This window comes from Piliocolobus tephrosceles, chromosome 21 (genome assembly GCF_002776525.5).
Source record: "Piliocolobus tephrosceles isolate RC106 chromosome 21, ASM277652v3, whole genome shotgun sequence".
Taxonomy (NCBI): Eukaryota; Metazoa; Chordata; class Mammalia; order Primates; family Cercopithecidae; genus Piliocolobus; species Piliocolobus tephrosceles.
In genome coordinates this window covers 5356194-5370951 of record NC_045454.1, presented here as the reverse complement: position 1 = coordinate 5370951, position 14758 = coordinate 5356194, and the positions used below count along the sequence as shown (strand labels likewise).

Here is a 14758-nt window from a genome sequence, read left to right as displayed (position 1 = left end):
CATCCATGTCTGGATGTGAGCCCTTCCCAGGCCCATGCCCAGTGCCGCCTCTTCCCAAGTTCATGTCACTGGGTCACAGGAGAGATGGAATCTAAGCGAGATGAGAGGGACTGAGGGAAGGCACGGGTGAGTGTGAGCAAACCTGTCAGGCAGGACGCTTCAGACTCAGAGAAGATTCCCAACTCCAAGGCCCAGCATTTCAAAAAGGAAGGAGACAGAACAATCCACCGAGAATATCATCTCACCTGAGGAGGAGCCATCCCTGACTCCTCTGCTTTCCTCTTCCTTTTCTGGGTTTCTTCCTCACGTACTAAGAGTCTTCAGAAGTCAATCTTGAATGTTAAAAATATGTTGTTGATTGCTCAGAATCAACACACCCCCTCCCTGTAACACAACCACACATACAAAGGAGACCTCACCCTGAGGAAATACGGTCCCCTCTGCTGCCCACTGCAGCCGGGACGACAGGAAAACTACATGAATTTTGAGCCCTTTTTTCAGAACCCACTTCCCTCCTGGAGAAGCCCACACACATGCTGTAGCAGTGGGGAGCTGGGTTGGAATGAGCTCCCCTTCAGGACACAGACCCAGCCCTGACCAACCCCATGCAGAGGCTGGATGTGGTGGTTCACGCCTGTTATCACAGCACTCAGAGGCCAAGGCAGGTGGATTGCTTGAGATCAGGAGTTCGAAACCAGCCTGGGTAATATGGTAAAATCCCATCTGTACTAAAACTACCTAAATTTTGCCAGGTGTGGTGGTGCACATCTGTGGGTCTCTGGGCCCAGCTACTTAGGAGTCTGATGTGAGAGGATCGCTTGAGTCCAGGGGCGGAGGTTGCAGTGAGCCAAGATTGTATCACTGCACTCCAGCCTGGTGACAAGAGTCAGATTTATCTTAAAAACAAAAAAGCCCAGCTGTGGTGGCTCACGCCTATAATTTCAACACTTTGGGAGACCCAGGCGGGCAGATCACTTGAGGTCAGGAGTTGGAAACCAGCCTGGCCAACATGGCAAAACTCCATCTGTACTAAAAATACAAAAATAAGATGGGTGTGCTGGTGTGGGCCTGTAGAACCAGCTACTCGGAAGGCTGAGGTAGGAGAATCACTTGAACCCTGGCAGGGGAGGCTGCAGTGAACTGAGATCGTGCCATTGCATTCCAGCCCGGGTGACAGAGTGAGACTCCGTCTCAAAAAAAAAAAAAAAATGAAAAATAATCTGGAGAAAGTAGGGAAGGATAGTCTGCTGGTTTACCATTTTGATCCCTGGCACGGACAGTTCCTCTATTTTTGCCCCCAGTCATATAGTGTACGCTTAATAGCTACTGAGTGAGTGAATGAGTAAGAGTGATACTAGTATGTCCTCTCTGGGGTCTCATGGGTACCAGGGTCCTGTTTGACTTTGGAATGGTCTTCATCTTGACGGGGGAGATGAGCAGGAACAACTGAGGGGGACAGCCCAGGGTCCCTCACCCAGACCAGTCTGCTTGCCCAACAGGTGGGAAGAACAAGTGTATGTTCACTCAGAAACACATCTGGCTGATCTAAGGGGTCGCTGCCTGACCCTGAGCAAACCCACATTGGCAATTAAAGCCCCTAAATCAAAAACCTTCCTGGGGCTGGGTGCAGTGGCTCATGCCTAAAATTTCAACACTTTAAGAGGTTGAGGCAGGTGGATCACCTGAGGTCAGGAGTTCAAGACCAGCCTGACCAACATGGAGAAACCCCATCTCTACTAAAGATACAAAATTAGCCGGGTGTGGTGGCACATGCCTGTAATCCCAGGTACTCGGGAGGCTAAGGGAAGAGAACCGCTTGAACCCGGGAAGCAGAGGTTGCGGTTAGCAGAGTTCATGCCATTGCACTCCAGCCTGGGCAACAAGAGCAAAACTCCATGTCAAAATAAATAAATACATACATACATACATAAAATAGTTCCTTGATATATTTAACAAGTACACGTTGAAACAACTTAAAATCACGTATCAGGTACTAGAAAATGTTTTCAACATATGATACAGACTAGAAAGCATGCAGTCCCCAGTGTAAACTGAATACAATAAATTTCATAAACTATTTTAAAATGGTTAAAAAATACATCTAATGAATTGTGGGGACAAAGGAGAAAATTTTGAACACATATCATAGTTACAAAACAATGATGTGAGCTCATAAGATTCTTTTTTTTTTTTTTTTTTGAGACGGAGTCTCGCTCTGTCGCCCAGGCTGGAGTGCAGTGGCGCAATCTCGGCTCACTGCAAGCTCTGCCTCCCGGGTTTACGCCATTCTCCTGCCTCAGCCTCCCGAGTAGCTGGGACTACAGGCGCCCGTCATCTCGCCCGGCTAGATTTTTGTATTTTTTAGTAGAGACGGGGTTTCACCGTGTTAGCCAGGATGGTCTCGATCTCCTGACCTGGTGATCCACCCGTCTCGGCCTCCCAAAGTGCTGGGATTACAGGCTTGAGCCACCGCGCCCGGCGAGCTCATAAGATTCTACCAAAGCTTGAGAAGATTTATTTTACATTTTATTTTAATTAATTTATTTTATTTTATTTTGAGACGGAGTCTCGCTCTGTTGCCCAGGTTGAAATGCAGTGGCGTGATCTCAGCTCACTGCAACCTGCGCCTCCCGGGTTCAAGGGATTTTCCTGCCTCAACCTCCTGAGTAGCTGGGAGTAAGATTACAGGCGCCCGCCACCACACCGAGCTAATTTCTGTATTTTAGTCGAGACGAGGTTTCACCATGTTGGCTAGGCTGATCTCGAACTCCTGACCTCAGGTGATCCGCCCACCTCTGCCTCCCAATGGGAGGCTGGTGCGGCTGGATCGCTTGAGCCCTGGAGTTGGAGACCAACCTGGGCAACAAGGCGAAAGCCCGTCTCTAATTAAGAATACAAAAATTAGCGCGGTGTGGTGGCGCGCGGCTGTGGTCCCAACTACTTTGGAGGCTAAGGTGGGAGAATCCCTCTAGCCCAGGACGTTGACGATGCAGTGAGCTGTGATCACTGCTCTCCCACCTGGGCAACAGAGACCCATCTCCAGTAAAAAAGAAGAAAAAGGAAACACATGGGTCCTGGGTCTGGGGGCAGCGAATCTAAGGCCAATTAACGTGAACTTTCCAAAACTAGGCCAAAAGGAAAAACCCCATCACAAAGAATCAAAGGCTGCTCTCCCTACCGCCCTGCCCCTTCAACCACGTTTCAGATGGAAAGGAAAAGAGCCCAGGAGTGGCCAAGGCCAAGCACCGGCCACCCCTCCATCTGCATAGGGCACCCATCTGCGTAGGACATAGGGCATAGATAAGGGGTAGCCCATAGAGACCTCAAAAGAAATACTTTAACCCCCAAAAACTTTGTAAACAGGGCCCTGGAGACGCTCGCTTGGGTCCACTCCTCCCTGTGGAATGCTCTCTTGATTGAATAAATTCCTGCTATCGCCGCTTCGTTCTTTTGTGACTTTGTGCGGGTTTTTTTTTTTTTTTTTTTTAACTCTGTTCAACAGCGAAGAACCTGGGAACCTCAAACTCCAAGCCCGCCTTCCGGTAACAACAGGGACAGAAAGGGATAAGAGGGTTGCCTCCAAGAGGAGCACGTTTTCCAAGGGTTGGAATTGGGGAGCAGCAGGGCCCTGCACGAAGCGGGAGGTGGGGGGCGACGGCGCCTTCAGACCACGGTGGGGTCTGCAGGACCCCAGGACCAGGCAGAGAACGCAGCATCCCCGGACTGGGGCTGCCGCGTGCGCTCCAGGCGCCGACAAGAGCGAGGCTGAGAGGCGCCCAGGGCGGGAATTCAGCTCGCGGGTGAGGACTGGAAACAGCGCGAGGCGGGAGGACGGATCAGGAAGGGTTTTGCGAAGGAAATTTTCGCGATAGGTGGTGTCTTCACGCCCCCACTGCAGAAAGACCGGGGATGGGACCAGCCTCAGGGCGACTTTAAACTCAGAAGGAAGGGACTCACGGACTCCCACCTGGACGTCTCAACTTGCTCGGGGTTGAGAAAGTCGCGCCGGAATCTCCAGGTCTGTGGGAACCCCACCTCCCTGGTATAGCAGCAGCACAGAACCGGGAAGCGCAACGCCGCGGTGCAACCTTCAGTCCACGCCATCCGCTTCCGGGTCTGTGCCAATCAGCGCAGGACAGAAGCCAGACCTGGGCGGAACCCCCAGGAGGTGGACGGGGTATGATTGAGGAGGGGGCGAGGGAGAGTGACCAGGGGCCTGGCGCGGGAGAGAAGAGTCCCGGGTTGTGAGGGGTCCGTGGGGCGGGAAGGGGGCGGGGCCTGAGCTTGTCTACATCTTGCTCCCCGCGCATCAGTTTTCCGGGTTTTGGAAAACTGATGCTCCAGTAAGGCTGGAGCAGCTCAGCAGTCATGGAAATAGTACCTCTCTGAGAAGTCCACGTGGGGCGGTAATTGGATCCAGGAAAGTTCCTTGCTATTGAAATTAATTTTACCAATTTAATTTCAAAGCCTTTAAGTTGTCTAGGGCAGGAAGGCAAGCTAGAATGCGAAATGCAAAGGCTTCCCTGAGCGAAACGTACAATTTCATGCCAATGGCCCGCAGAACAGAATAGAAATGCTCCTTTCTATTCTCCATTTACTGAAGTGGGAGACTCCACCCTGTGCTCAGCTCCAGAGACTTCCCTAGGGCCACCCCAGGGGGTGCGGAGCGGACGGCCCAGGCCTAGGAAGAGTGAGGTCACCACCTGCTGCTTAAACACAGCAGGGATGCGGGCGAGGTGGCGGGAGTGTGGGGTCCCAGCTACTCAGGAAGCAGGAGCAAGAAGATCGCTGAGCGCAGAGGTCCAGCCTGGCCAAAGACCCTCTACCCCAGAGCTCCCTCCTTCGTCTCAATAAGAAAAAAGGTGATTAGGCCGGGCGCGGTGGCTCAAGCCTGTAATCCCAGCACTTTGGGAGGCCGAGACGGGCGGATCACGAGGTCAGGAGATCGAGACCATCCTGGCTAACACGGTGAAACCCCGTCTCTACTAAAAAATACAAAAAACTAGCCGGGCGAGGTGGCGGGCGCCTGTAGTCCGAGCTACTTGGGAGGCTGAGGCAGGAGAATGGCGTAAACCCGGGAGGTGGAGCTTGCAGTGAGCTGAGATCCGGCCACTGCACTCCAGCCCGGGTGACAGAGCGAGACTCCGTCTCAAAAAAAAAAAAAAAAAAAAAAAAAAAATCACTGACATTGAAACAGTGCATATAAATTGCCAGTTCCTTACATTTGTTATTTCACGCTGCACTTAAAATGAATTATTCTTGTCGTGGAAAAGAGTCAAACTCAGTAAAATATTTTAAGAGGTTTATTCTGAACTAAATACGAATGACAATCAGGAGGTCCTGAGAACATGTGCCCAAGGTAACAGCTTGTTCTTAGACACTTTAGGGAGGCATTAGACATCACTCAAACACATTTAAGAAATACATTGCTTTGGCTCAGAGAAGTGGGACAACTCAAAGCCGGTCTTCCAGGCTATAGGTAAATTGAAACATTTTCTGATTGACAATTGGTTGAGTTTGTCTAAATACCTGGGATCAGTAGCAGAAATGTTCAGGTTAAGATAGAAGATTGTGGAGACAAAGGTTGTTTTGAAGTCTTCTATTGGCTGCCCTTAGAGATAATAGATGACAAATGTTTTCTATTCAGACCTGTAAAAGGTGCTAGCTTCTTACTTAATCTCTTCAGGATTGGGAGGGCCTAGAAGAAAAAAAAAAGATCTAGCTATGTTAACAGAGATTCTTTACAGATGCACATGTACCCCTCACAAAGGACAGCTTTGCAGGACCATTTCAACATATGGCAAAGAAACATGTTTGGGGTAAAATATTTTGACTTTTTTTGTCACATGTTATTCCAGAGTCAGACTGGAAAGTAAGCCAGGATATATAGGACTAAATAAAACCATCCGATGAGTATTTATGGTTTGTAGGGCATAACTCCCCAGACTCCTCAGATAGGAATTTAGGCAAGATAAAAAAATCAGAGCTTAGTCCTCATTCTCAAATCCTTTTTTTTTTTTTTACATTTCTTCCTGCAATATATTTAAGCGATAAACGTTGACAACATATCAATAATTCCTAAATGTATTGTAATATTCACTTTACGTGCCTTCTGAAAATAAGTAGAAAATGTACTTTTTATCTTCAACCTGTAGTTTGTTTGTTTTTCCTAGAAACAGGACCTAGTTCTGTCACCCAGGATGGAATGCAGTGGCGGGAATGCTGCTCACTGCAACCTCAACCTCTGGGGCTCAAGCAATCCTCCCACTACACCTCCCAACTAGCTGAGGCCACAGGCCCTCACCACCAGGCCTGGATAATTTTTTAACATTTTGTAGAGTCAGGGTTCCACTATGATGCTCAGGCTAGCCTTGAACTCCTGGACTCAAGCAATCCTCCCACCTTTGCTTCCCAAAGTGCTGGGATTACAGGTGAACCACCACACCCATCGAATTGTAATCTATTTTAGGTGTTTTCTTTATTGTTCTTTCCTGAGTGTTCTATCACGTGTGAATAACAAAGGCTGTAAAATAGGCAGTCTTCAAACATTGGGATTTATTTTCATATAGAGAATAATTATGAGATATTACTAAGGATACATCCCAGCCAGGTTATTCTGTTTTACGTGGGCCCTGAAGAAAATATAATTAAATTACAGGATTGGCTGGGCGCAGTGCCTCCTGCCTGTAATCCCAGCACTTTGGCAAGCCTAAGTGAATGGATCACCCTGAGGTCAGGAGTTCGAGATCAGCCTGGCCAACACGGCGAAACCCCATCTGTACTAAAAATACAAAAATTAGCTGGGCATGGTGGCGTGCGCCTGTAATCTCAGATACTCAAGAGGTTGAAGCAGGAGAATCGCTTGAGCCCAGGCAGCGGAGGTTGCAGTGAGCTGAGATCTCACCACTGCACTCCAGCCTGGCCAACAGAGTGAGACTGCATCTCAAAAAAAGGAAAAAAAATTATAAACTTTTAAATCATCTCATTTCTGCATGCAATAATTTTATGGCAATATCTGTAAGTTAACATGTACTATGTACTATATTTTTCACTCATATCCCTAGTTATCGAAGGTTTCATTTATCAAACACTAGTAATTAGCAAAAACATAATTACGTTTAGGAAGAAATTAGCATATCTAAAATATTAGCAAGTTTAAAAAAGCATAACATGGCCAGGCGTGGCGGCTCGTGCATGTTAATTCCAGCATGATGGGAGGCTAAAGCAGAGATAGTTAGTGGCCAAGAGTTGGAGGCCAGCCCAGGCAACATGGTGAAACCTCATCTTTATATTTTAAATATTTATTTATTCATTCATCTTGGAGATGGAGTTTTGTTCTTATTGCTTAGGCTGGAGTGCAATGGTGTGGTCTCGGCTGACCACAACCTCTGCCTCCTGGGTTCACGCAACTCTCCTGTCTCAGCCTCCCGACTAGCAGGTATTACAGGCATATGCCACCATGTCTGACTAATTCTCTACTTTTACTAGGGAAGGGGTATCTCTATGTTAGTCAGGCTGGTCTCGAACTCCCGATCTCAGGTGATCCTCCCACTGAGGCCTCCCAAAGTGCTGGGATTAGAGGCCTGAGCCATCGTACCCAGCCTCTATGTAGCTTTTTAAAAAATCCTTGTCGCTATTTTGTTTAGGAATAAAATGGGAGGCAGGTTTGTCTGACGCTGTTCCCAGCTTGACTTTTCTCTTTGACTTAGTAATTTTTAAGTTTCTTTCACAAGCTTCTGACAAACATAATGCTTTGACACACTGATATTGCTTTACATAGATTTTCCAAAACAAGTCCAAGGGTCTGTCATGAACTGGGTTAGCGGAGGCGAGAAGATTCCCAGAAGACTCCTGGTCTCAAGCAAACCTCACACCTCAGCCTCCCAATGTGTGATGAACACAGGTGTGATCCACTGAACCCAGTGGAGTTTCCATCTCAAAAAAAAAAACAAAAACAAAAAGCAATACAGGAATTAAGGTACTCTATGGAATTACATCATTTGACTCTTTTTTTGGAAATGCAAAGTCTGACGTATTTATTACCGAACCCAGTCAACCAATGTGTTCATAACAGATTCAGAGAGAAAAAAATGTATTCCCAATAAAACATGTCCCACTCTTCAGACAGTGGTGACATTTTCTGCTTGATATGGTAACGTGACTGTAATGCTCAGACAGCATAAATATGTGTGCCATCTCATGTGCAATTCCTTACAGACCCAGCTTGGTTCTTCTCCAATGTCTCCTTTAAAAGTTGTGCCTGATTTTATTACCAGTTTTCATCTGAATCCACTGGGGAATGGAACGATTTTGCTTTTTTTCTTGGCCAGGAATCGCTTGATCCTGAAAGTCTTATGAGAAGATATGGCTAGAAGTGGAGTCAAGTACACACCACGATGGCGGAGAAAGGAAGAGAAGGGGCTTGATATTTATTATTATTATTATTACTATTATTATTATTATGAGAGAAAGTCATTCTTGTTGCCCAGGCTGGAGTGCAATGGCATCATCTCGGTTCACTGCAACTTCCGCCTCCTGGGTTCAAGCGATTCTCCCACCTCAGCCTTCCGAGGAGCTGGGATTACAGGTGCCCGCCACCATACCTAGCTAATTTTTGTATTTTTAGTAGAGATGGCACTTCACCATGTTAACCAGCCTGTTCCCAACCTCTTGACGATTGTTTCTGCTGTTAGCTATCAGTCCTCTTCATCGCGGCACAAACAAGATTGTTGTTTTCTGTGAAATTGATGTGGATGGTCTGCCTGCTGCTCCATACATAACCTTCAACATTGTCTTCTCACAACTCAAAATGAGTTATCCATTTACAAACTGTTGATTTCTTTTGGGCATCGTCCCCATAACCTTTTCATAAAGCATCAATGATATCATTATTCGTCTACCCAAACTTTACCGTAAGTTTTTTTTTTTTTTGACAAGATGGAGAGCAGTGGCAAGATCACAGTTCACTGCAGCCTCGACCTCCCAGGCTCATGCCATCCTTGGGCTGCAGACTCCACAGTAGCTTGCCCTGCAGGTATGTGCCACCATGCCCAGCGAATTTTTGTGTTTTTTGTATAGAAGGGATTTTCACCATGTTACCCAGGCTGGTCCTGAATTCCCGAGCTCATGTGACACACCTGTCCCGGCCTCTGCAAGTGCTGGGATTAGAGACCTGAGACACTGCATCTGGTCTCATCGTAAATTTGATGTTTCTTCTTATTTCAATTTTAGTAGAATTTATATTGCTTTGATAAGAGTCTCTATTCAAACTCATGCCATATCCTTCTTAGTGCCTCAAACTGTAGCCTATTCAGACATGTTATAACAGATTTGTACCAGTTTATTTTGGTGCAAAAACTCTGAAATTCATGCACAATTTTCTCATAATACGTATTTTTCCATGAGCTTCTTGAAGACCTCTTGTACTAGAAAACTGTATTCAAGAGGATATATAAAAGGATTGTAGATATGTAAGTGCCATTTACTTCTGACATCCAAGAATGGTTCAACATATTCAAGCAAATCAATGTGATATACCACTTGAACAGAAAGATGAAAACCACATCATCTCAATAGATGGAGATAAATCATTTCACAAAATTCAACGTCTGATCATCATAGAAATCTTAAAACAGCTGGGTGCGGTGGCTCACGCCTGTAATCCCAGCACTTTCGGAAGCCAAGGTGGGTGGATCACGAGGTCAGGAGATCGAGACCATCCTGGCTAACACGGTGAAACCCCGTCTCTACTAAAAATACAAAAAATGAGCCAGGCGTGGTGGTGCGCGCGTGTAGTTCCAGCTACTCGGAGGCTGAGGCAGGAGAATGGCGTGAACCCGGGAGGCGGAGCTTGCAGTGAGCCGAGATTGCGCCACTGCACTCCAGCCTGGGCGACAAAGCGAGACTCCTCGAAAAAAAAAGAAATCTTAAACAAAATAGAGAAGGAAATTTACCTCACCAATAGAAAGACCATTAATGAAGTGACCAACGTGGAAATAACCATAACCAAGCAGGGAAAACGGAATGCTTTTCCTGTAGGATCTCAAATGATGCCAGAATGCTCTCACTTTTTCTATTCAATAAATACAGGCTGTCCTAGCCAGAGCAATGAAATAGCAAAAGAAATGAAATACCTCGAAATCAGAAAAAAGTAAAATTATATTTGTTTGTAGATGACATCTTCTGTGTAGAAAATCACAAAGTACTACTGAGACTAATAAACACATCAGTAGATTTGCACAATACAATATCAACACCAAAAATTAGTTGAATTTTCGTCCATTAACAATAAACAATTTTAAATGAAAATTTAAAAACACTTTCATTTGCTAGAGAACTTAAAGTAAGAAATACCTAGGAATAAACAGAAAGAAGTGAGAAATTCACTGACATTTACAAACATTGATCGAAATGATTAAAAATATATATAAACATACAACCCATATTGATGTTTTGGAAAAATTAATATTGTTAAATGTTTATGTAACCCAATGTGATTTAGATTCAACATGATACCCATAAAAATCCCTATCAGTTTTTGTTGAAGAAACAAAAAAACAGGCTGGGAAAATGGCTCACATCTGTTGGCCAGGCTACTCTCAAACTCCTGACCTCAAGTGATCTACTCAACTTGGCCTCCCAAACTGCTGGGATTACAGGTGTGAGCCACTGCACCTGGCCTAATCCTCTGAACATAAGCACTTTAATCTCAATTAATGCTTGAACTCAATGTTAAGTCAACTCAAACTCAAGTCAATGCTGATTTGAATCTAATGTCAATTAATGGTTGATGGTTTGCTATACTCACTGCATTTGGAACTATTACCTCAAAAATGAATTTCCTGATGTCCTGCAAAGAGTGACCTCAGACTAAAGACCTTGCCACACATAGGACACTTGTAAGATCTCTGTCCAGTATGGATTCTCTGATGTGTAATGGGGCATGAACGTGAAATAAAGGCTTTGCCACAATCATCACACTAGTGAGCTTTCTCTCCTGTATGAATTCTCCTATGTTTTGCATAAGATGAAACTTGACTGAAGACCTTGCCACAATCATCACATTTGTAAGGTTTCTCTCCAGTATGAGTTCGCTGATAAACTGCAAGGTAAGAATGATGCCTGAAAAACTTGCTACATTTATAACACTTGTAAGATCTCACTTCATTATGGTTCTCCAATGATTTGCAATGGTTGTAGCATTACTGAAGACTTTGCGACAATCATTTCATTAGTAAAGTTTCCCTACAACACGGATCGCTTGATGGTGAATAAATGTTGATTGGCCACAGAAGGCTTTGCCACACTCATTACACTTGTACGGTTTCTCTCCAATGTGAATTCCAGTATGTTGTGCCAGGTGAGAATCATACCTGAATGCCTTGTCACAAACCTTACATTTGTATGGTTTCTCTCCAGTATGAACTGTCCTATGTATTTCAAGGAGTGACTTGAAATTAAAAACTTTGTCACATTCTTCACATTTGTAAGGTTTTTCTCCAGTATGAAGTCTATGATGACGTGCAAGGTTTGATTTTCGATTAAAAACCTTGCCACAATCATTACACTTGTAAGGTTTCTCTCCAGTATGAAGTCTATGATGATATTTAAGACTTGATTTGTGATTAAAACTTCTGCCACATTCATTACACCTGTAACGTTTCTCTCCAGTATGAATGATCTTATGCATTACAAGAGATGAATTGTGAACGAAGGTCTTGCCACAGTCATTACACTTGTAAGGTTTCTCTCCAGTGTGAATTATAATATGTTGTGCCAGGTGTGAATCACGTCCAAAAGCCTTGTCACAAATGTTACATTTGTATGGTTTCTCTCCAGTATGAATTCTGCTATGTCTTTCAAGGTGTGATTTGCGACTAAAAACTTTGTCACATTCTTCACATTTGTAAGGTTTCTCTCCAGTATGAAGTCTATGATGACGTGCAAGGTTTGATTGTTGATTAAAAACCTTGCCACATTCATTACACTTGAAAGGTTTCTCTCCAGTATGAATTGCCTTGTGAATTACAAGGGACGACATGTAACTGAAGGTCTTGCCACACTCATTACACTTGTAAGGTTTCTCACCAGTGTGACATCTACTATGGCATGCAAGGTATCGCTTCTGATTAAAGACCTTGCCACATACATCACATTTATATTGTTTCTCTCTTAAATGGATTATCTGACGTTTTTTTAACAGTGAGCTACAATTAAAGGCTTTGTCACTCTCATTACATTGGAAAGATTTTTCTCTCATGTCTACCTCCTGTTTTTGTGTGAGTAATGAAGAATGGAGGAAATTATTCCCATACTTATTAGAAATATGAGTTTTAGGAATACAAGAAATTCTTTGGGATGTTGAAACTGAGGAAGCATCATTGATAGACTTCTCAACCTGATTATCAATTTCCCCTTTGCTCTGAAATACATGCAGTTCAGGCAGATGCAAATGAAAGCTTGATCCAACCTGATCTTTAATAGGCTTGTTTCCAGCATGCCTTTGATCATGTTGGTCTGTACTACCAGTCAGCTTTTTGATTTCTGTCATGAGTGCTTCATGGCCATTTCTTTCATCTTCTTGCCACTGAAACTCAAAGTCCTGAAAATCTTTCTCAATTTCCTGGAGGGAAAAATCTCCAGTGTGATGACTTGCTTGTCTTTGCAATGTCCCAGTGTGGATCACTTCCGTATTGCCTTGCCCTGTTGATGAGAACTTCCTTGTCATGCATTTGGAAGAGACAGCTACAAAATATAAACACCAATAGGGTTCCAATTAAGTGCAGATGGTAAATCATACTGAAATGTGTAAATAGGACACAAATAACAATACTTATTTGGAAATTCCCAAACATGATCTTCAAAGTTTAGGGACACAAAAGAACTAAGATTCTTTAATAAATAAAGGGCAATTACATGTACTTCAAATCATTTCTACGGAAGCCTATTCCCAATGTCACGACAAATCGCTGACAGGGCACAAACGTGTGTAAGCCTGAAGTAAGGAGTATTTTTCCACTGTGACCCTAACGTGCATCATAATTTGCAAAAAAAAAAAAAAAAAAAAAGTCACATCAAAGAAGGAAAAAATATATATTCTTTATATTTACAGTGTATTCAGAGTATACAAATAAGTGTTAAAGGACCAGACAACATACTATATTGGTAAATAATCCACAACAAGCTCTTGTAATGATAATCAAAATCAATGGAAATTCTGTATTGTCAAACAATCATAGCACTGAGAAGGTAAGAAAAGATTACAAAAATTTGCCAGCCATGGCGGCCCGTGCCTGTAGTCCCAGCCACGTGAGAGGCTAAGGCACAAGAATTGCCAAGAGGCAAAGGCTGCAGTGAGTCAATATTGCACCACTGCACTCCAGCCTGGATGACAAAGTGAGATTCTGTCTCAAAAAAAAAAAAAAAAAAAAAAAAAGGCAGGGCATGGTGGCTCACACCTGTAATTCCACTATTTTGGGAGGCCGACACAGGCGGATCACCTCAATACAAAAAGTAGCCGGGCGTGGTGGCGTGCACCTGTAATCCCAGATACCTCGGAGGCTGAGGAATTGCTTGAATCCGAGAGGCGAAGACTGTGGGGAGCTGAGACTGTGCCACTGTACTTCACCCTGGGCGAAAGAGTGCAACTCCGTCTCAAAAAAAAATGTTAATACCATATTTTTCTGAATAACTGTGAAATATTTCCTATATCCATGTAGAACAGGCACTTTGTGACTTTTTAAAAAATATTTTATTACTTATATTTTTGAGACGGAGTCTTGCTCTGTCGCCCAGGCTGGAGTGCAGTGGCGCGATCTTGGCTCACTGCAAGCTCCGCCTCCTGGGTTCCAGTGAATGTCTTGCCTCAGCCTCCTGAGTACCTTGGATTACAGGCAAGCGCCAGCACGCCTGGCTAATTTTTGTATTTTTAGTAGAGAATGGGGTTTCACCATGTTGGCCATTTGGGATTACAGGCGTAAGCCACTGTGCCCGGTGGCACTTTGTGACATTAATGAGAGAAGTGTGTCAGTTATATTGCATGCCACATACTGAATACTCACATGTAAAATCATAAAATTCAATTCATAAAATATTGTAACCAATGATAAAACAAGAAAATAATACGTACATTCATATATTCTGCAGAATTGTAAACCATTTCCACTTAAGAAAAAAGCCACAATTTCTACTTACCACCAGCACACAACATAAGAACTGAATTACATGTTAAGATCACTACCTTCTGATTTTAACAGATTGACCTCTGATGAGGTCAAGGAAATATACAGCATTATAATGAATAAGAATTGACGGGCCGGGTGCGGTGGCTCAAGCCTGTAATCCCAGCACTTTGGGAGGCTGAGCAAGATCATGACGTCAGGTGTTCGAGACCAGCCTGGCCGACATGCTGAAACCCCATCTTTACTAAAAATACAAAAAAAAATTAGCTGGGCATGGCGGAGGGTGCCTGTAATCCCAGCTACTTGGGAGGCTGAGGCAGGAATCCTCTGAACCCAGGAGGTGGAGGTGTCAGTGAGCTGAGATCAGGCCACTGCACTCCAGCTTGGGCGACAGGATAAGACTCAAACTACACAACTACTTCTCAAATTCGCTTTGGCAGTTTTGGTATTCTCTAATAGGATGTTCCTGCAGATGCGGACCTTGAGAGAATTCAGTCATGGGTGTTGACTACTCATGAATAGGACCAGTGCATTTATTTATTTATTTATTTATTTTTTTTGAGACGGAGTCTTGCTCT

General features: G+C 44.2%; 3 protein-coding genes across 3 annotated transcripts in view; all 3 read right to left on the bottom strand.

The window, feature by feature from the left end:
* Positions 1–4158, bottom strand: part of LOC111528925 (zinc finger protein 888) — a 97309-nt gene extending 93151 nt beyond the window's left edge. Inside the window, exons 1-2 of the mRNA XM_031934791.1 lie at positions 3968–4158; positions 246–318 (exon numbers count right to left, since the gene is read on the bottom strand). Of these exons, the coding sequence (XP_031790651.1) occupies positions 246–318; positions 3968–4104 (210 nt within the window). The 5' untranslated portion in view covers positions 4105–4158. The remainder of the gene's footprint in view (positions 1–245; positions 319–3967) is intronic.
* Positions 1–14758, bottom strand: part of LOC111528918 (zinc finger protein 468) — a 183006-nt gene that overhangs the window by 159389 nt on the left and 8859 nt on the right. The gene's annotated exons all lie outside the window — the stretch shown is intronic.
* The window catches only part of LOC111528907 (zinc finger protein 665), a 262870-nt gene continuing 258013 nt past the window's right edge, over positions 9902–14758 (bottom strand). Inside the window, exon 5 of the mRNA XM_026448823.1 lies at positions 9902–12744. Within this exon, the coding sequence (XP_026304608.1) occupies positions 11231–12744 (1514 nt within the window). The 3' untranslated portion in view covers positions 9902–11230. The remainder of the gene's footprint in view (positions 12745–14758) is intronic.